At 40.8% G+C, this 23207-nt stretch overlaps 1 protein-coding gene across 2 annotated transcripts in view; it reads right to left on the reverse strand.

Moving 5' to 3' along the window:
- Positions 1-206: 206 nt before the first annotated feature.
- The window catches only part of LOC124605820 (high affinity cationic amino acid transporter 1-like), a 180389-nt gene continuing 157388 nt past the window's right edge, over positions 207-23207 (reverse strand). For both annotated transcript variants that reach the window (XM_047137738.1, XM_047137736.1), the window contains 2 exons: positions 22301-22409; positions 207-491 (listed from right to left, as the gene is read on the reverse strand). In XM_047137738.1, the coding sequence (XP_046993694.1) occupies positions 376-491; positions 22301-22409 (225 nt within the window). In that variant the 3' untranslated portion in view covers positions 207-375. The remainder of the gene's footprint in view (positions 492-22300; positions 22410-23207) is intronic.

Below are 23207 nucleotides of genomic sequence, written 5' to 3' on the forward strand. Positions count from 1 at the left end.
CTGTGCTGAATTGCCTTGTTACCTTATTGATTATCCACATTTCTTAGTGTCACAAGTACACTGAGTGTCAGTATTACAATTTGGTAATGGTGAGATTTCTCTAGTGTTCAGAGTTTATCATTAATGATGGTTGGTTGTACATGTACATCTTTTACTTAATGATGAAGGAGGTAATTATGAACACACAACTGTATCTCAAAGTCATGTTCATATAAAAAGTAATTTAATAAATATGTTCATGAATCATTAAATATGCAAATTAATATAAAAAACAAATACACAGAAACACACAAACTACAAAGACTTTTTATCCATATTGAACAGTTCTTTTCCAGTTACTGGGAATATGTCACATCGCTACAGCAGTGACAGAGCTCATTCGACATTCTGCACATATGCCAAATTATCCATCCCTTGTGCAGTAAGATCATTTGTGCTGTCATCCTCTGGATCGCTGATACAGAAACCAATTGTGAAGTAAATCAAGAGCCCTGGAAAATTACAAAATCACTATCAATAACTAACATTAACAGTTGCTGCACAAAGTATTCAGCTGGAGATTAATTAATTTGCTTGAGGTACAGTGTGTTATAAAAAGTGTCATATACTTTGCAAGGTAGGAGTACTCATTGAAACATAAAAAATAAGTCCAGTAAACATGTGTCAGGAAATGCATACTTTCAAGATAAGTCCAATAAACATGGGACTGGAAATGCAAACTTTCTGTGATAAACATGTTTACAGGAGGTGTTCAATGTGGCATCCATTCATGAAAATGTAGTCCTCTACCATTCAGTGTATGAAATGATGCACACTTTGAACTATACCCAGTTGTTGTTGTACCTGCTGGCACACATTGAAGACATGACCCTGTAATGTCTGCACATCGTTGATTGGCATGGCATAGACAAATTCTTTCAAGTGTCCCTTTAACTAGAAGTCTATGGGATCAAGGTCTGTGGAATGAGCAGATCAAGGTGTGCCCCTTCCCCCCTGACCAATCCAGCAGTCCTGAAATGTCTGCATCAGATGTTCACGCACATTGTGATGAAAGTGTACTGGTGCACCATCATGCATGAATCACATTTTTGTATTCATTGCTGCAATGGCACAGCCTCCAGCAAGATAGGCAGTACATCAATGAGAAACTCCAGATAATGCACCACAGTTATATAGCCCTAGTAATCTATCGTCAAATATGATTGAGAATTGGTGTTGGTGCCCTCTTTTTCTGAATTACTTTGGGATTTACATCTATCCATACATGCTGGTTGTGGAAATTCACAACACCATCTCTTATGAACCCTGCCTCATCGGTAAATAAAATTTTGGATGTGAACAGTGGATCTGCGGCACATTTCTGCAACAGCCATTTACAGAACTGCCTTCTGCCATGATAATTCTGTGACCTTAGGGCCTGAATGCGCTGTAGATGATATGGGTACAGCAATTGTTAATGAAGTACCCCCACAGATAAGAGAGTGAGACACGCCTTCTGATGCTGCTAATCATCGCACACTGGTCCCACAGGTTTCTTCCACTGAACGTAGCACACACTCCTCCATGTCAGCCACATGGATAGTGCAGGGCCTTCTGCTACCCGTTTTCCAAGGTGCAAGGCTACCTGTGTCCCTCACATGCTTGAAAAGTCTGCTGAACAGCTTATCAGAGGGCACTCTGTGCTGTTGATATTTTTCAGCGTATAGGGCACAGGTTTGCAGGCTACATTCATTTGCTAAACCATAGCAGAACATCATATCCACCACTTCACTTGTCGAGTAGTAGACTTCCATTGCTAACAAGTGGTGGAAGAGAGAAAATATAAATATACTGCACCATTTTTATGTACAAATAGCATAATAACCATAAACATGTAAGTGAATCCGCATTGGGAATATGGTAAAACACCATGATATGTACTCAGGGTTGACAGTACAATACAATAAGGCACACAAACATGAGTGAAACTAATGGAGCCTACAACACAACTTGAACTAAACAACTGACTGCAGAGTACTGTGAGTAAGACATCATCATACTCTGCCGACACATTTGATGGAGTGCCAATGCAATGACTGTGCTAATATCTGAAACCAAGCATCGTGCAGCCCTTCCTATACACACTTGTTTATCTTGGACTTATTTTTCTTGTTTTGATGAGTACTACCACCTATCAAAGTATTTGATACTTTTTTCAACACCTTGTGTATTACTGTTAGAAAAAGTTAATTGAGCACACACAGGCAGATAAACTTTCTCTTGCTGTTTACATCTCCATTCTATCTTTATATTTTATTATTGTTATTTAAACAATTGATTGTAGAGATTCTTTGTGATGGTAAAAAAGCAATGCTTAAACTTGTAACTAAAAATAGAGCTAATAACTTGTACCTGAACAAAAAAATGGGTCTGAGCACTATGTGACTTAACTTCTGAGGTCATCAGTCGCTTAGAACTTAGAACTAATTAAACCTAAGGACATCACACACATCCACGCCCAAGGCAGGATTCGAACCTGCAACCATAGCGTACCTGAACACTTAGGCAGGTAATCAGTTAAAACAAACCTGGTGTCTTGCCTGCTATGAATGGACAAGGAACAGTAGGGCACTAGCCTGTTCACATGCGAGTTTTAGTTTAGCCTGGAGAATGATTCTGATTGACTGTTCATCGGGCTTGCCCCTGGGGCAAGTCACAACCCTACCAATATTGTAGCCTCTGGCTGCTGAGGCCTCAGGGTCCATAGAATGTAGTCTTGTGTAGGTGAGTTACATTTGTGTAAGTGTGTATGTTGTCTAATTGTGATGAAGGTCTTTTTGGCCAAAAGCTTATTTATTTGACAGGTTTTTTTGTTGTGCATAGCTGCAATTCAGAATCTCTGTTATATGGTAAGTGCCAATGTATCATTTTCACACTACTGTCATTATTCCATCTTGGATTTTCCATTGTTAGATGTATTAGAAGAACATTTACCACTCATGAACTTTGGAAGGATTGGTAGTTCAGAGCAACTCTCACACATCATGATTCAGAAAACAGCTCTTGAAATCATCTTTTGTAATAAGCAGCACAAACTGCAGCTGACTGGCCACTCAGTGGTGGGAATTCATAAGTGATTGGTTATTACTCTCACACAGACCGAGCGAGGTGGAGCAGTGGTTAGCACACTGGGCTCGCATTCAGGAGGACGATGGTTCAATCCCACGTCCGGCCATCCTGATTTAGGTTTTCTGTGATTTCCCTAAAATTGCTCCAGGCAAATGCCGGGATTGTTCCTCTGTAAGGACACGGCCAACTTCCTTCCCCATCCTTCCCTAATCCGATGAGACCGACGACCTTGCTGTTTGGTCTCTTCCCCCAAAAAACCCACCTCCCCCACTCTCACACAGACTGCTATACACTGGTCGCTGGAGGCCTTTTATATGATTTAGCTACTTTCCTGAATTTCACCACCTATGATGGGTTAGTGGATTTAGAATGAGCAATACATCCAATCCTAGTAGCTATGTCCAAAAGTTACATATAAACAAGAAAAGAGAACATGATTAATGGTAAGGATTAGAAGGGTTACAAACCAAAGCAAAGATCAGTCACATTATTTATGATATACTAGATTATCCAAAATATATTACTGAAAAGAAAAGATTCCAAATAACGTCTACATCCACATGTATTCTCCACAAGCCCCCTTAAGGTGTGTGTCAGATGCTACTTGTGGTGTCACTATCTTTTTCACCTTTCCTTATTCCATCCATAAAAGATATGTGGGAAGAATGACTGTCGATAAACCTCTTTATGTTCTCCAGTTCCTCTAATTTTCTTGTCATCACCATTTTATGAGATGCATATGTGAGGAAGTATATGTGCTCATCTCTTCTTGGTATGTATGCAACAAAATTTCAACTGCAAACCTCACTATGATGCACAAAGCTTCTCTTTGTAGTGTCTGCCACTGAAGCTTGTTGAGCACCTCTGTAATGTTCTTGCATCAAGAAAATGATCTCATGACAAAACATGCCAATTTTCATTGAGTCTTCTCTATCTCTTCTATTAATCCAACTTGGTAAGGGTTCCAGTCAAATTAACAACAGTCAAGAATTGGTTGTACGCTGCTTCTTTCATGATTGAATCTAATTTCCTTCAGATTCTCTCAATGAATATCCGCCTATTATATACTTTTTCTATTTGCTTTATGTCATCATTCCACTTTAGATCCCTTTGAATGGCTATTGATAGCTGTAGTATGGTAGTTACTATATCTAGGAATGTACCATAACAACATAATCAAACAGTACTGAAACTGCTCCCTGTATGCGCACAATATGTCAAACAATGAACACTCCAAGTATGAATATCAACAATGTAGGAAAAGATAGATTGCTACTTATCATAAAGATAACATGCTAAGTTGCAGACTGGCACAACTGGAGCTCTCATTTCTTCTAATTAGAAAATTAAGGGTTTTATCATGCTTGCTTAAGACACATCTCTTGTTACTTTCATTTCCATAGTAAAATTGACACCTAGTATATTAGATATATGTTTCTTTTAATCAATCAAAAATTCACTGCACAAATTACTGATCTGTGAAGATACTCCATATGATGGTTCTCAGTTGACAATTTGGAAGTGTTGAATGACTCCGTCTCTGTCTACTATTTGCAGGATAAAGCATGTGAATAAAGCATACTATTTTTCGTCTTGAAGAGAAGTTTATTTTCCTCCAGAAACAATGTAATGCTTGAGATCAAAGAATGCTCTAGGATCCTGCAAAAGATGGATGTTGATCTGTGATCATGTAAATCCATTATGTTACCAACTTTGTGAACAGGAGTGACCTACACTCTGCTCCGGTGATGTTTGGCTATTTACCACAGAAACAGTTCTTAATAAATAAGAGCTCTATAAATGGCTAACTGCACAGTTCATTCAATGCAAAATCCAACTGAAATTCTATCTGAACATAGTGCATTGTTTGTTTTCAGTAGTCTTTATCATTACAATACCTCTTGATATTGTCAGTGTGCAGTGGTCAACCATTGATATGATAGTATCTTCAAATGGCTCTGAGCACTATGGGACTTAACTACTGTGGTCATCAGTCCCCTAGAACTTAGAACTACTTAGACCTAACTAACCTAAGGACATCACACACATCCATGCCCGAGGAAGGATTCGAACCTGCGACCGTAGCGGTCACGCGGTTCCAGACTGTAGCGCCTATAACCGCACGGTCACATAGTATCTTCATGCATGAGAATTTTTCAATATGAATTTTCTTGTCATCTTTCTCTGTGATGGCCTCATATTCAGGATCATAATGATCTGCAAGAGACTGGATGGTAGGTCTGGACTTAGTCATTGACTTTACATTTCACCAGAACTTCCTAGGATTTGGTGATAGGTATTCTGCAAAGATCTAACTGTAAATGCAATTTTCTGCTAATAGTTCCAAGGTCCATGTTTGCTCTTTGCTATTACTTTGCTTTGTAATATTTATTGAGAGAGTGACTTACGTTATCTTTGACCTGTAGTCTTAGTTGTTCTCCATTTGTAAGATTTGAATGAAATTTCAACATTTTATCCTGTAAGTAGGTTGCTAATAATTGTCTGTCAGTTTGAAAAAAATTTTTACTCACTTTCCTGATGTGACTTTCTGGGATAGGTGTGAGTCAGACGGACAATTATGTTGTGTGTATCACTGGACTGTTTTTTTATGCAGTTACGGTGAGGTGACAGCCGTGTTGTGCAGTGTTAATCTTTTGCTCTACTGGTCTACAACAACTGTTTCTTGTGTCTAGAACTGTTGTCACAACATTAAAGTGGCACTTTGTGATCCATTCAATGCTACTGAGACTTCTGTCATTATCTAAGATCCTTCATTGTACTTGGAGAGTCTACACTACAAAGCAGGGTCCAAGTCACCTCTTTGTGGCATCACTTCATAAATTTCACCAAACATATACTATACACCAACAGCAAAAGTGCAGACATTACTAGAAAATTATAGTGCTAGTGTTCTGATTTTCTTTATCTTCAAATTACATGCCTGCTCAAAGAGGCAATGGTCTTCAGTTATACAGATAGTTCAATTAGTTCCTGGGGAAATGTTGATCGTCAATAACAGTGAGTGCCTACCTTACCTTTTTACATCTCCCTTTCCTCTGCTTATGTTTAATTTTTTATTGGGCATATGAAAGAAATCTACATTTGTAGCACTCACAAGAGTTTGATCAAAGGGGGTTTGATGTTGGAAGTGTGAGTGGTGAATGGATGACCCAGAATATTGGTGAGTGGCAAAACATTACTTTTGGTTGCATAGGAAAAATCTTTGGGAGGGACTCTTTATTTTAGACCATGATGAAAGGTAGTTGAATCCGGGAAAAGAATATTGCTGGAATGTTCAAGTGCTGGCTGGTATTGTGCAATGATGGTGTACAGTGAAACAGAAAGTATTACGGGATTATGGAGAGATATGACATGAGAGATTTGTTGTGAACCACATGGCCCTGTCATGATGGACTCGGCAAGGTTGTTAGCATACTCTGATAAAAGCTTTCTCTTGTTGTATGCTTAGCATCCATCATATCCCTGATGCAGGGTAATGCCTTTTGAATGAGGAAAGTGTGGCTACAGTCAGAGATGAGTGGTGTTGGTGGTTTCTGACATAGACAGAGGGTCTTATAAAGCCATCTGTAAGGAGATGGCTAATGCTGAGAAGAGAAATCTTCTTTTGATGAATGCAGAGTTCCCAGGATCAATAAACAATACAAGGGAGTTGAACTTATTAGTTTTAGGAAGCATTTAAAATATAAACATGTGGTGAATGATGTGGGGGTGGGAAGAGGAAGTGATGGATTCAGGTATAAGGTGTTGGAAGTGATTTAACAGTTTACATGCATGCAGATAAAGCAGGATGTTTGTTAGACAACTACTATGGTAAGATTTGCAAGTACAGTAATCTAGCATTTTTCAAATACTCTCCGTCAGATAATCCCCATTGTGTACCATTGCAGTAATGAACCTAATTAATTGGCACAATGGTTATCACATACACGTATTTGGGAAGAGCAGGGTTCAAATCCCCATAGGACCATCAAGATGTAAATTTCTGCTTTTTTCCCTCACTGATTAAGACAAATGCTGGGATGGTTCCTCATAAAAGAATACGGAAGTTTTTATTCCCCATCCTTTTCCCATTGAAACTTGTGTTCCGTTTATAAAGGTCTCTCATTATCAATAGGATGTTGAACTCACTTCTTTCTTCACAGTACAGAGCATTTTCCACACGAACAATTATTAGTTTGAGAATGGTTTTAACCCTTGAGCAGGCTCACTGTTTTTCATAACATGAGCGGACACATGGCGCACATCGTACATGTGGAGAATGGCTGTCTTTATGTTACCAAATGAGCAAAATCATGGTTTAATCTTAGTTCAATTAAATAATGATACAATAAACTGACATAATATGAGTTGAAGTACTGTTTAATTAAACAATAATGAAATAAACTTTCATTATTTCATTCCATTCTGACAGACATGTTACATCACTGTAATGACCCTCTCAAACCATTAAACAGCACAGTTGCATCAGATCCCAGCCAGCCACTTATTTGATTACTAATTATCTCATAGTATCATTGTGGGATTGTGCTGCTACCTTGTAATCTGAGTTATTTTCCTTGCATGGATCATAATTTTTTCTCTCCTAGCTCACTGTTTATTTTATATTACTGTTGCTCACTTGGATAAATGACAACCCAATTTATTACTGTGTTAGCTGAAGCAATAATGAAGGAATAGGTATGGGCTCACAATCGTGAAACAACAATGGAATGGTGCAAAACAATTTTATTTGTGGTTTGCATACTTTATATGCAGTCATGCCCACTCAAGGATTAAGGCTTTACATGAAAGATATTGAAGCAGATTTGCTGTTGCTGTGGAGGGATTTTGGAAATGACAGAGAGGCAAGATTGGAGTTATCAAACTCTTGGCATGTATACCTGTTGGTGGTGGAATGGGAGTCGCAGAAGGTCACATTTGGGTGATGAGCATTTATTGTCTAACTTTTGTGTGCACTCAGAAGTGTGTATTAGGATAATTTGGAACTGGGGATGGTAAGTTGTGGGATTTGTGGTAAAGGGGGTTATAAGTTACAAAGAAAAGTTTTCCACTGGAAGTAGTGACTGATGCACAACAGATACTTGACAAGTCAACTCTCTCTCTCTCTCTCTCTCTCTCTCTCTCTCTCTCTCTCTCTCTCTAGCGGAAAGACTTACCTTAGGGGGAAAAAAGGACAGGTATACACTCGCACACACGCACATATCGGGAATGGGATTACCTTGCACTTAAATGTGACTGCGTCAGCTTTCAGACAACACCACATACAAAGTTTGCCAAGGTAACCCCATTCCCGATGTCCAGGCGGAGCTTCAAGGAATCCTCAGAAACTTAGGCCCCCTGCAAAACCTTTCACCTGACTCCATCAACCTCCTGACCCCACTGACACCCCGCACCCCTACCTTCTACCTTCTTCCTAAAATCCACAAACCCAATCATCCCGGCCGCCCCATTGTAGCTGGTTACCAAGCCCCCACAGAGCGTATCTCTGCCTACGTAGATCAACACCTTCAACCCATTACATGCAGTCTCCCATCCTTCATCAAGGACACCAACCACTTCCTTGAACGCCTGGAATCCTTACCCAATCTGTTACCCCCGGAAACCATCCTTGTAACCATTGATGCCACGTCCTTATACACAAATATTCCGCACGTCCAGGGCCTCGCTGCGATGGAGCATTTCCTTTCACGCCGATCACCTGCCACCCTACCTAAAACCTCTTTCCTCATCACCTTAGCCAGCTTCATCCTGACCCACAACTTCTTCACTTTTGAGGGCCAGACATACCAACAATTAAAGGGAACAGCCATGGGCACCAGGATGGCCCCCTCGTACGCCAACCTATTCATGGGTCGCTTAGAGGAAGCCTTCTTGGTTACCCAAGTCTGCCAACCCAAAGTTTGGTACAGATTTATTGATGACATCTTCATGATCTGGACTCACAGTGAAGAAGAACTCCAGAATTTCCTCTCCAACCTCAACTCCTTTGGTTCCATCAGTTTCACCTGGTCCTACTTCAAATCCCATGCTACTTTCCTTGACGTTGACCTCCACCTGTCCAATGGCCAACTTCACACGTCCGTCCACATCAAATCCACCAACAAGCAACAGTACCTCCATTATGACAGCTGCCACCCATTCCACATCAAACGGTCCCTTCCCTACAGCCTAGGTCTTCGTGGCAAACGAATCTGCTCCAGTCCGGAATCCCTGAATCATTACACCAACAACCTGAAAACAGCTTTCGCATCCCGCAACTACCCTCCCGACCTGGTACAAAACCAAATAACCAGAGCCACTTCCTCGTCCCCTCAAACCCAGAATCCCCCACAGAAGAACCACAAAAGTGCCCCACTTGTGACAGGATACTTTCCAGGACTGGACCAGACTCTGAATGTGGCTCTCCAGCAGGGATACGACTTCCTCAAATCCTGCCCTGAAATGAGATCCATCCTTCATGAAATCCTCCCCACTCCGCCAAGAGTGTCTTTCCGCCGTCCACCTAACCTTCGTAACCTGTTAGTTCATCCCTACGAAATCCCCAAACCACCTTCCCTACCCTCTGGCTCCTATCCTTGTAACCGCCCCCGATGCAAAACCTGTCCCATGCACCCTCCCACCACCACCTACTCCAGTCCTGTAACCCGGAAGGTGTACACGATCAGAGGCAGAGCCACGTGTGAAAGCACCCACGTGATTTACCAACTGACCTGCCTACACTGTGATGCATTCTATGTGGGAATGACCAGCAACAAACTGTCCATTCGCATGAATGGACACAGGCAGACAGTGTTTGTTGGTAATGAGGATCACCCTGTGGCTAAACATGCCTTGGTGCACAGCCAGCACATCTTGGCACAGTGTTACACCGTCCGGGTTATCTGGATACTTCCCACCAACACCAACCTATCCGAACTCCGGAGATGGGAACTTGCTCTTCAGTATATCCTCTCTTCTCGTCATCCACCAGGCCTCAATCTCCGCTAATTTCAAGTTGCCGCCACTCATACCTCACCTGTCTTTCAACAACTTCTTTGCCTCTACACTTCTACCTCGACTGACATCTCTGCCCAAACTCTTTGTCTTTAAATATGTCTGCTTGTGTCTGTATGTGTGGATGGATATGTGCGTGTGTGCGAGTGTATACCTGTCCTTTTTTCCCCCTAAGGTAAGTCTTTCCGCTCCCGGGATTGGAATGACTCCTTACCCTCTCCCTTAAAACCCACATCCTTTCGTCTTTCCCTCTCCTTCCCTCTTTCCTGATGAGGCAACAGTTTGTTGCGAAAGCTTGAATTTTGTGTGTATGTTTGTGTTTGTTTGTGTGTCTATCGACCTGCCAGCGCTTTTGTTCGGTAAGTCACCTCATCTTATATATATATATATATATATATATATATATATATATATATATATATATCATTCTTTCAGTCATATAATTAAATGTTTCCCAGAGACATTTTAAGTCAAAGCAGAAGAAATGAATTAAAATTTGTACTGGAGCCAGGACTCAAACCCAGGTCTTTCTGCATGTTACGCAGAAATGCTAACAATTACACCACCACAGCACAATGGTCAACATTGCTGCACAAACTACCCAAGTTGAGTGCCCTCCCCAACACAAACTTCAATTCATTATCTTCTGCTTATTTTCCCTTACATTGTCACTACTGCCATGGCTCTCCAACATTGGAATAGCACCCCAGCATTGAATGTAATGGGAAACTCCTGTACCATAGGTGTTCTTATAGATTTTATAATTAAATGTTTCCCTGATACATTTAAGCCTCTTCATTATCTACAATAATGGTCAAAGCAGAAGAAATGAATTACACTACTGGCCATTAAAATTGCTACACCAAGAAGAAATGCAGATGATAAACGGGTATTTATTGGACAAATATATTTTACGAGAACTGACATGTGATTATATTTTCATGTAATTTGGGTGCCTAGATCCTGAGAAATCAGTACCCAGAACCAACAACTCAAGGCGTAATAATGGCCTTGATACCCCTGGGTATTGAGTCAAACAGAGCATGGATGGTGTGTACAGGTACAGCTGTCCATCCAGCTTCAACAGGATACCACAGTTCATCAAGAGTAGTGACTGGCGTATTGTGATGAGCCAGTTGCTCGGCCACCGTTGACCAGGTGTTTTCAGTTGGTAAGAGATCTGGAGAATGTGCTGGCCAGGGCAGTAGTTGAACATTTTCTATATCCAGAAAGGCCCGTAGAGGACCTGCAAAATTTGGTCATGCATTATCCTGCTGAAATGTATGGTTTTGCAGGGAACGAATGAAGGGTAGAGTCACGGGTCGTAACACATCTGAAATGTAACGTCCATTGTTCAAAGTGCCGTCAATGTGAACAAGAGGTGACCAAGACGTGTAACCAATGGCACCCCATACCATCATGCCGGGTGATATGCCAGTATACATATACATGCTTCCAATGTACGTTCACCATGATGTCACCAAACACGGATGCAACCATCATGATACTGTAAACAGAATCTGGATTCATTTGAAAAAATGACGTTTTGCCATTAGTGCACCCAGGTTCGTCGTTGAGTACACCACTGCAGGCGCTCCTGTCTGTGTTGCACCGTCATGGTTAACCGCAGCCATGGTCTCCGAGCTGATAGTCCATGCTGCTGCAAACATCGTCGAACTGTTCGTGCACATGGTTGTTGTCTTGCAAACGTCCCCATCTGTTGACTCAGGAATTGAGACGTGGCTGCACGATCCGTTACAGCCATGTGGATAAGATGCCTGTCATCTCGACTGCTAGTGATACGAGACCGTTGGGATCCAGCACAGTGTTCTGTATTACCCTCCTGAACCCACCGATTCCATATTCTGCTAACAGTCATTGGATCTTGACCAATGCGAGCAGCAATTCTGTGATACGATAAACCACAATCGCGATAGGCTTCAATCCGACCTTTATCAAAGTAGGAAATGTGATGGTACGCATTTCTCCTCCTTGCACGAGGCATCACAACAACGTTTCACCAGGCAACGCCGGTCAACTGCTGTTTGTGTATGAGAAATCGGTTGAAAACTTTTCTCATGTCAGCATGTTGTAGGTGATGCCACCGGCGCCAACCCTGTGTGAATTCTCTGAAAAGCTAATCATTTTCATATCACAGCATCTTCTTCCTGTGGGTTAAATTTCGTGTCTGTAGCTCGTCGTCTTCTTGGTGTAGCAATTTTAATGGCCAGTAGTGTAAAATTTGTGCTGCAGCTGGGACTCGAACCCGGGTCTTCTTGCTTGCTAGTTCAGTCTCTGAACATCCCTCCCATACTCATATCATACTTTCATGTTTCTCATTATGCGTATCTACAACCTCTCATTTTCACTCTCTTACCCTTCTTGCTTTCACTCTTTTGTCCCTCCTGCTCCTACCAATATATTGTGATTGTTTTTTGATGTCTTCCCACTTGACTTCTCTTTCCACAATCCCCCTGCTCCTCATCCATTTTCCATTTCCTACCGCTCCTCACCCTATCCCACCCATATCTGGCATCCACTCATTCCCTTTCTCTGATTCCTCCGCCATTTCCTACCTTCTCCTTCATTCTCCTGTTCATCTACATCTACATCTACATGACTACTGTGCAATTCACATTTAAGTGCTTGGCAGAGGGTTCATCGAACCACAATCATACTATCTCTCTACCATTCCCCTTCCGAACAGCGCGCGGGGAAAAACGAACACCTAAACCTTTCTGTTCGAGCTCTGATTTCTCTTATTTTATTTTGAAGATCATTCCTACCTATGTAGGTTGGGCTCAACAAAATATTTTCGCATTCGGAAGAGAAAGTTGGTGACTGAAATTTCGTAAATAGATCTCGCCGCGACGAAAAATGTCTTTGCTGTAATGACATCCATCCCAATTCGCGTATTATATCTGCCACACTCTCTGCCCTATTACTTGATAATACAAAACGAGCTGCCCTTTTTTGCACCCTTTCGATGTCCTCTGTCAATCCCACCTGGTAAGGATCCCACACCGCGCAGCAATATTCTAACAGAGGACGAACGAGTGTAGTGTAAGCTGTCTCTTTAGTGGACTTGTTGCATCTTCTAAGTGTCCTGCCAATGAAACGCAACCTTTGGCTCACCTTCCCCACAATATTATCTATGTGGTCTTTCCAACTGAAGTTGTTTGTAATTTTAACACCCAGGTACTTAGTTGAATTGACAGCCTTGAGAATTGTACTATTTATCGAGTAATCGAATTCCAACGGATTTCTTTTGGAACTCATGTGGATCACCTCACACTTTTCGTTATTTAGCGTCAACTGCCACCTGCCACACCATACAGCAATCTTTTCTAAATCGGTTTGCAACTGATACTGGTCTTCGGATGACCTTACTAGACGGTAAATTACATCATCATCTGCGAACAACCTAAGAGAACTGCTCAGATTGTCGCCCAGGTCATTTATATAGATCAGGAACAGCAGAGGTCCCAGGACACTTCCCTGGGAAACACCTGATATCACTTCAGTTTTACTCGATGATTTGCCGTCTATTACTACGAACTGCGACCTTCCTGACAGGAAATCAGGAATCCAGTCGCACAACTGAGACGTTACCCCATAGGCCCGCAGCTTGTTTAGAAGTCGCTTGTGAGGAACAGTGTCAAAAGCTTTCTGGAAATCTAGAAATATGGAATCAACTTGAGATCCCCTGTCGATAGCGGCCATTACTTCATGTGAATAAAGAGCTAGCTGTGTTGCACAAGAACGACTTTTTCTGAAACCATGCTGATTACGTATCAATAGATCGTTCCCTTCGAGGTGATTCATAATGTTGGAATACAGTATATGCTCCAAAACCGTACTGCAAACCGACGTCAATGATATAGGTCTGTAGTTAGATGGATTACTCCTACTAACCTTCTTAAACACTGGTGTGACCTGCGGAATTTTCCAATCTGTAGGTACAGATCTATCGGCGAGCGAGCGGTTGTATTTGATTGCTAGGTAGGGAGCTATTGTATCAGCGTAATCTGAAAGGAACCTAATCGGTATACAATCTGGACCTGAAGACTTGCCCGTATCAAGCGATTTGAGTTGCTTCGCAACCCCTAACGTATCTACTTCTAAGAAACTCATGCTACCAGCTGTTCATGTTTCAAATTCTGGAATATTCCATTCGTCTTCCCTGGTGAAGGAATTTCAGAAAACTGCGTTCAATAACTCCGCTTTAGCGGCACAGTCGTCGGTAACAGTACCATCGGCACTGCGCAGCGAAGGTATTGACTGCGTCTTGCCACTTGTGTACTTTACATACGACCAGAATTTCTTCAGATTTACTACCAAATTTTGAGGCAATGTTTCGTTGTGGAACCTATTAAAGGCATCTTGCATTGAAGTTCGTGCCAAATTTCGCGCATCTGTAAATTTTAGCCGGTCTTTGGAATTTTGCATTCTTCTGAACTTCGCATGCTTTTTCTGTTGCCTCTGCAACAGCGTTCGGACCTGTTTTGTGTACCTTGGGGGATCAGTTCCATCTCTTACCAATTTATGAGGTATGAATCTCTCAATTGCTGTTGCTACTGTATCTTTGAATTTGAGCCACATCTCGTCTACATTTGCATAGTCAGTTCGGAAGGAATGGAGATTGTCTCTTAGGAAGGCTTCTAGTGACACTTTATCCGCTTTTTTAAATAAAATTATTTTGCGTTTGTTTCTGGTGGATTTGGAAGAAATGGTATTGAGCCTAGCTACAATGACCTTGTGATCACTAATCCCTGTATCAGTCATGATGCTCTCTATCAGCTCTGGATTGTTTGTGGCTAAGAGGTCAAGTGTGTTTTTGCAACCATTTACAGTTCACGTGGGTTCGTGTACTAACTGCTCGAAATAATTTTCGGAGAAAGCATTTAGGACAATCTCGGAAGATGTTTTCTGCCTACCACTGGTTTTGAACAAGTATTTTTGCCAACATATCGAGGGGAGGTTGAAGTCACCACCAACTATAACCATATGAGTGGGGTATTTATTTCGTACGAGACTCAAATTTTCTCTAAACTGTTCAGCAGCTATATCATCAGAGTCTGGGGGTTGGTAGAAGGAGCCAATTATTAACTTAGTTTGGCTGTTAAGTATAACCTCCACCCATACCAATTCGCACGGAGTATCTACTTCGACTTCACTACAAGATAAACCACTACTGACAGACACAAACACTCCACCACCAATTCTGCCTAATCTATCTTTCCTGAACACCGTCTGAGACTTCGTAAAAATTTCTGCAGAACTTATTTCAGGCTTTAGCCAGCTTTCTGTACTTATAACGATTTCAGTTTCTGTGCTTTCTATTAGCACTTGAAGCTTAGGGACTTTCCCAGCACAACTACAACAATTTACAACTACAATTCCAACTGTTCCTTGATCCAAGCACGTCCTCTATTTGCCATGCACCCTTTGAGGTTGCAGCCCACCCCGTACTTTCCCGAGGCCTTCTAACCTAAAAAACCGCCCAGTCCACGCCACACAGCCTCCGCTACCTGTGTAGCCACCAGCTGAGTGTAGTGAACTCCTGACCTATTCAGCGGAACCCGAAACCCCACCACCCTATGGCGCAAGTCAAGGAATCTGCAGCCAACATGGTCGCAAAACCGTCTGAGCCTCTGATTCAGACCCTCCACCCAGCTCTGCACCAAAGGTCCGCAGTCAGTTCTGTCAACGATGCTGCAGATGGTGAGCTCTGCCTTCATCTCGTAAGCAAGACTGGCAGCCTTCACCAAATCAGATAGCCGCTGGAATCCAGAGAGAATTTCCTCAGATCCAAACAGACACACGTCATTAGTGCCGACATGTGCCACCACCTGCAGCTGGCAGCACCCTGTGCTCTTCATGGCATCCAGAAGGATCCTTTCCACATCAGGAATGACTCCATCTGGAATGCATACGGTGTGCACACTGGATTTCTTCCCCTCCTTAGCCGCCATATCCCTAAGGGACCCCATTACGCGCCTAACATTGGAGCTCCCAACTACCAATAAGCCCACCCTCTGTGATTGCCCGGACCTTGAAGGCTGAGAATCATCCTCTGAAACAGAGCAGGCAGCTACATCTGGCTCAGCCAGAGACAGTGCCTGAAACCTGTTTGCCAGACGCACCGGGGAGGCTTTCTGATCAGTCTCCGGGGACGTCTTTCGCTGCCTGCCACGCCTTCGAACGACCTCCCAATCAACCACAGGGGAGGGGTCAGCCCCACTGCGGGCAGCAACGGGGGCAACCACAGCGGTAGACCAATCTGGGGACAGACGGGACGAGGTTGACATCCCCGTGATACCCAAGTCCGGCTCCCCACAGTGGTGCCCATTGGCAACAGCCTCAAGCTGCGTGACCGAAGTCAGCGCCGCTTGTATCTGTGAGCGAAGGGATGCCAACTCAGCCCTCATCTGAACACAGCAATCACAGTCCCTGTCCATTCTAATCGATGTTGAACAACAGTTACTGAAACACGAGTCCGTGCCTAGATAATGCAAGGGAAACACGCAAAGAATGTATTAACTAACCTGTACAAATGCCTAACGACTGCGCTACAATCTGCCTGAATTTATGATTAAGTAGCTAAAACTCGAAATTACACCTGTTATACGAAACTCACATGCAATTTAAGTAAGAATCTACGAAGTAAACACTAAAGCGTGATGCTACAACTCTCAAATACTATAATACGCCCTACCATCCTTCACCATTCTCCAACATTTTCTCATGTTTTATGTATCCCCTTTCTATATTGTATTGCTCTTGTATGTATGGAAGTGAAACATGGACGATAAATAGTTTAGACAGGAAGAGAATAGAAGCTTTCGCAATGTGGTGCTATAGAAGAATGCTGGTCAGATGGGTAGACCACATAACTAATGAGGAGGTGTTGAATAGAATTGGGGAGAAGAGAAATTTGTGGCACGACTTGGCTAGAAGAAGGGATTGGTTGGCAAAGGCATGTTCTGAGGCACCAAGGGATCACCAATTTAGTATTGGAGGGCAGTGTGGAGGGTAAAAATCGTAGAGGGAGACCAAGAGATGAATACACTAAGCAGATTCAGAAGGATGTAGGTTGCAGTAGGTACTGGGAGATGAAGAAGCTTGCACAGGATAGAGTAGGATGGAGAGCTGCATCAAATCAGTCTCTAGACAGAAAACGACGACAACAACAACAACAACAACAACACTGTTATTGTATTTTTCTCACCCTTCCAGATTGTTTTTAATGAGTATAATATTTGCATTTTCTGCCATATCATTCTTAAAATTGCTCTTCCTCTGAAAAACTCTTTTCAGCTTTTAGATCACCTGTACACCAATTGTCCTATCATTTATCTTGATTTGCACCCACAATTGGTGAGTAATTATTTTTGTTGATGATAATGGAACACTACCATGCACTGGAATTTTGTGTTATCAGCAAAGAAGCTTACTTGTATAATGACTGATTCCTGTGAAGTACTAAATGACACTAAAAAGGTGAAAATTCTATTTGGAAAACAACAACATTCACAGGCAAGAGTTACTGACACAAATTTATTTTAATTATATTAGAATCCATATATATCCTATTGTGACCAGCAATTGTCCCACATAGACCATGGAGAAAATAACAGCAATTGATTATGGAATCCATTATTTTATTACAGCAGACATGATTTTTTAAAAAATCAAAAAATGTACTTGACAATAAGTCCAGAAGTAACAGTTAAACCATAGAAAACAAATCACCCTGTCAATAACAATAACTACAGGAAAGTGTGTAATTTATTTCGCAGGAGATCCATTTATAATTCCACACAATAGCACAGAGTGTGACTTCTCTGGGCATAACGTAAAATCATGCATTGCAAAAATATATTGGCGCCATCTCTGGGCTTATAGTATAACCATGTGGAATAAACCACCACTGATTTGGTAGGTACTGTTTTCACCCACTTAAGGGCTACCATACTTCACTACACAATAGATTTACATTGTCTGAAACTTTCACTCTATTTATTATACTTTGCTACACAATATATTTAACATTGATTGAAACTGTCACACTGTTGATTTATAAGCCAAAAGATCTATTCCATTGCTTAATATATTAATGACATTTGTGTTATTGCCACAGTGTGGTGCACATCAGTAATATATATTGTGTCCATGAGTTGTTTGGCTTTTCATGCTGCTACAGTACACCTTTTATGGATGCTCTTTTAACTTATTATACTACTTTCATATTTTTAATTGTTTCTAAGGACTTAGTGTCAAAAAATTATACTAAGTGCAGTTATGTCATTCCTTAGCTTGGTTTGTGACTTATATTAGCCCAATGAGGGCACACAATTCGATATAATCACGTCCTTACTTAAACCCAGTAGAACATATTTTCATCTTTTTTTTTCTGTCTTTCCTTTAGCTGCTTTAAATTCTTGGAGGTATGTACTGCCTATGCAACCAATTGAAGGCAGTTTGTTTGTTGCCATATGTGTTTTGCTTCATTTATTTGGGAAGTACCATCAGTCACCTGTAATACATGTTTCCTTTTTTGCATACAATGAACTTATTATGTGATAGATATAATATGCTGTTATATTACATTTTTCCATGTCTTTCTCACGTTTCTTTAGGTTAAAATCGACTTTTGTAGCACAAAGTTTGTAATGTGAACTTATTATTCGGTGTTACTTATAATTTCCAGTGCTGTTAACTTGTCTGTGGTCCTGGAGATGTATTCATTATTTTCCATACTCCAGCTGGCCGATTTCTGGCATTCTTTCACCCACACTTGTCACATCGCTTATATCACTTGCACTTTCCATTTTGTGATCAACATATGTGTGTTTTTGGTGTGCCAACTGTTGTGTGTTTGTCTTTCTTTTGTTTGTATTGCGGTTTGATTTTTTTCCCATTTGTTGTTGTTGTTGTTGTTGGTGTGTGTGTGTGTGTGTGTGTGTGTGTGTGTGTGTGTGTGTGCGTGTGCCACATAATACATTTATTGTATGTAAAAAAGGAAACATGTATTACAGGCCGTGTGTGTGTGTGTGTGTGTGTGTGTGTGTGTGTGTGTGTGTGTGTGTGTGTGTGTGTGCGTGTGCCACATAATACATTTATTGTATGTAAAAAAGGAAACATGTATTACAGGCCACTGAAGATGCTTCCCAAATAAATCAAGTGAAACGCGCATGGCAACAAACAAACTGCCTTCAAACTGCCTTCAATTGGTTAACCGGTTGCATAGATGGTACATGCCTCCAAGAATTAACGTATTTTGTTTCTCATAACTCTAATATATTCCTTTATTTTACTTATTTGTTAATTTTTTATGCACCACTGACTAGTGCAATACCATTCGACACTGTAATGCTGTTTTATTCCACATGATTTTACTATACAGCCAGAGGTGGCAGCAATGTATTTTTATAATGTATGATTTCAGGTTATGCCCAAGAGGGAGACCATGTTTTATTGTACTATTTTGATTTCTTTATTTTACTTATTCATTCATTTTTTATGTGCCAGTGACTAGCTTCATACCTTTTGACATTTTAGACCCTTGTACACTCTACATAAACCAATAATGCTTACTAAGTGACACTTTAGACTAATGTCACCTATTGTTACATAGCATGTAACTATATAGTGCTTATGTCTGAACTCTCAATATATTGTTAAAAATATCTTACTTTTGTTCCTGATTCTCTTGTTTTGTAATTCTTTGCACCAAAGAAAACTATGTAATAGTTGAAATCTAAATCTGCTATAATGAAACAACAGATTTAGTGATTCACTGCTATTCTTTTCTCCTTTGTTGTACTGTTTTGGTCCACAGATTATCATCAGGTATTCTGTACACCAATGGTATACAGAATAGAAAACTATACCTTGGGTAAAACTAGTGGGTGAGACAAGTTCGTAAGCTCAGAGAGGGACATCAAATGATACTGCATGTGACCCCCAGCTCCCGCCCCCTTGGGTGGGGCAGGGGGCAACTTTTAAATCTTAAGTGGAAACACCCATTTTTTATTGCAGATTCGGATTCTCCATAAAAAAAGTAATCAAGTTTTGTCTGAAACATTTTTAAACCATTGACAGGTGGCACTGAAATTGAGAAAAATTAAAATTGGGGAAGAACTTCGATTTATGTAGAACGATCTGAGAAGGACGTATCAAATCAATACAAAATGCACACCAATTCTTTCATTACGCCAAATTAAGCAATTTTTTTACAAAATGTATCCTACCCTCCACAGTTTTTAATGGAGGGAGGCATTACTCACCCGACTGTGGCACTACCGTGGCCAAACTGCGAACTACGGCTCAGTATAAAGGTCAGTGTAATGCGATCAGACGTCACGTCACTTTCAGATTGTGAACCGTAAACATCAAATGACAAAAGTAAATTATTCTTTAGTGAAACATGGCTCACTAACCTCCTACAGAAATTGTTAATATGATGTTAATTTCAGGTGAGTGCCATAACAATTACACTGCAGCCGCACAATTGTATGTGGATCGTTTCCCTAACAGATGATGTCCAAGCAAAAACATTATTCGAAATTGCACTCAACGAGCTCGAAATGGATACATGCACTGTCCACCTCATCATTGCAAATACAATGAAAATGATGCTCATGCCCTTACCATTCTCACCTGTGTTCAACTGGATCCCAAAATTATTAGTCATGCAATTCAGAGAGAAATTGGAATACCGAAATCAACTGTTTTGAGGATTTTGAAGGCACATAAATATCATGCGTATCATATCACACTGACTCAGGCATTAACGATGAAAGATATGCAAATACGCATGCATTTCTGCCAATGGGTCTTGGAAATGATAAGAGGTGACAATGATTTTTTTTAGATGTGTTATGTTCACCAATGAGGTCACATTCAAAAACATTGTCATGATTGTCATTATTGGTCCCCTGTCAATCCACACTGGCACAGACCTGTTGACAATCAACACAAATGGTCGTTAATAGTCTGGTGTGGAATTTTAAACGGTTACTTGATAGGACCATATTTTTTGACCGAAATGTTACTGGGGAATCTTATTTACAACTTCTCCATGATGATTTGTTGGAGATAATGGAAGTTACTGATTTAGAAACTAGGCAACAAATGTGGTTCCAACAGGATGGAGCAGCTCCCCATTATGCTAAAAATGTGCGGAACATTTTAAATTTGCAGTACCCTGGTCGGTGGATAGGACACAGCGGACCAATTCAGTGGCCTCCACATTCGCCAGACCTAACATCTCCTAATTTTTTCTTGTGGGGTTACTTAAAAAATATTGTTTATGAAAGACAGCCCACAACCAGAAACAATATGGAGCAACACATTCAAAGAGCATTTGCAGCCATACCACGGGATGTGCTGCTCAAAACTGTGGACAACTTTTGCAGATGATTGACTTTATGCATTGAAGCAAATGGGGATAATTTTGAACAATTTCTTCGTGGATAATGTCATTAATTAAGCACCCCATATTGTGAGAGGCAAGGGGACTCACATTAATGAAGCACTCCAACATGTGAGAGGCAAGAGGACTCCCACTAATGAAGCACACCATGGGAACATCATTCTACTACGTCCATGTCGTTGGTCCTGAGTGATGCCAAAAGTAGGATACAGTACAATTTGTACAAAAATAGCTTAATTTGCTGTAACGAAAGAATTGGTGCACATTTTTTATTGCTTTGATGCGGCTTTCTCGGATAATTCTAAATAAATCAGAGTTCTTCCCCAATTTTACTTTTTTCTCAAATTCAGCACCATCTGTCAATGGTTTAAAAAAATGTTTCAGACAAAACTTGATTACTTTTTTATGGAGAATCCGAATGTGCAATAAAAAAAAATGGGTGTTTCCATTTAAGAAGGGGGTGGGGGCTGGAGGTCACGTGTAGTATCATTTGATGTCCCCCTTTGAGCTTACGAACTTGTCTTACCCACTATTTTTACCTGATGTATAGTTTTCAAAATAATCTCATCCAAAACTTCAGATGGACCACCATGTACATGAGCCTTATTATGATCTATGGACTGAAACTCATATACAACAAAGAAATTTTTATCAGCAGCTCTTTGCAGTCTATTATGACATATTCAAATATTTGTGAGCTATAGAGCACTACCTTCTTAAAACAAATTGTATATTTACCTATGATGATCCACACACCAAATCGGATCCACGTGAACACATCCAACATCATCATTAAATAAGTGTTGACAAAAATACATGTTGCAGGCAGAATGGGTATAAATGGTACCTGAAATAAAAATTTCTGTGTTACTCTTCCTAGAGTTATCATCAAGATACTCTACACATGCGTGCATCAAGTTTACACCATAAGCAATGAAAGTATACTGAAATTTTAATATTAGTTTGTTTATATGTATCCTGTAGTCATTTTCAATAAAATAGGGAGTGGGGGATGGGGCAGTCTGGAAGAGTGTGTTGTTAAGACAAATATATTTTACTCAGTAAATATTAGGAGTAATAAAAAATAACATATACGCATCTTGTGCTGTGATGGACACATCACTGTTTTGCGGCTGCCAGCTGCACAACTTTCATTTTTGCAGTGCCCGCCCCAAGCACAAGCATCACACGGCATGCAACTGCTGTACACTGCGGAGCAGCAAGGTACTTGTTGGCAGAAAGACTTTTGGTGCTGATCTGATACAGGCAAATGCAAGTGTAATGATTGCTGCTGACATAAGGAATGGTTCAAGCTCCATTAAAACCTGGTAGTTTTACTGGGTATGTCAGGGTCCTTCTACACGGCGTGTCAACAGGGATCTGAGGCAACTGACAGCAATTCAACAGGAATTTGGAGAAGACTACCTTTCCTTGAGAACCAGGTGCTGGAACAACCTCCATGTTTCTAAATGTAATTATTTAAATTCACATTGTCAAAAATTTTTAATAATTGGGAGAGAATCCCTTGTGTTGCTGTGCTTGTTCTATTGGTAATGGCGCCTGGGCAGTTAAATTTAAATTTATTCTTGTAAATGAACTTAAACTAAACTTTTTTCGTTTAAGGCACTGCAACTGAGAATTAATG

The sequence above is a fragment of the Schistocerca americana genome, chromosome 3, assembly GCF_021461395.2.
Source record: "Schistocerca americana isolate TAMUIC-IGC-003095 chromosome 3, iqSchAmer2.1, whole genome shotgun sequence".
In the NCBI taxonomy this organism is placed as follows: domain Eukaryota; kingdom Metazoa; phylum Arthropoda; class Insecta; order Orthoptera; family Acrididae; genus Schistocerca; species Schistocerca americana.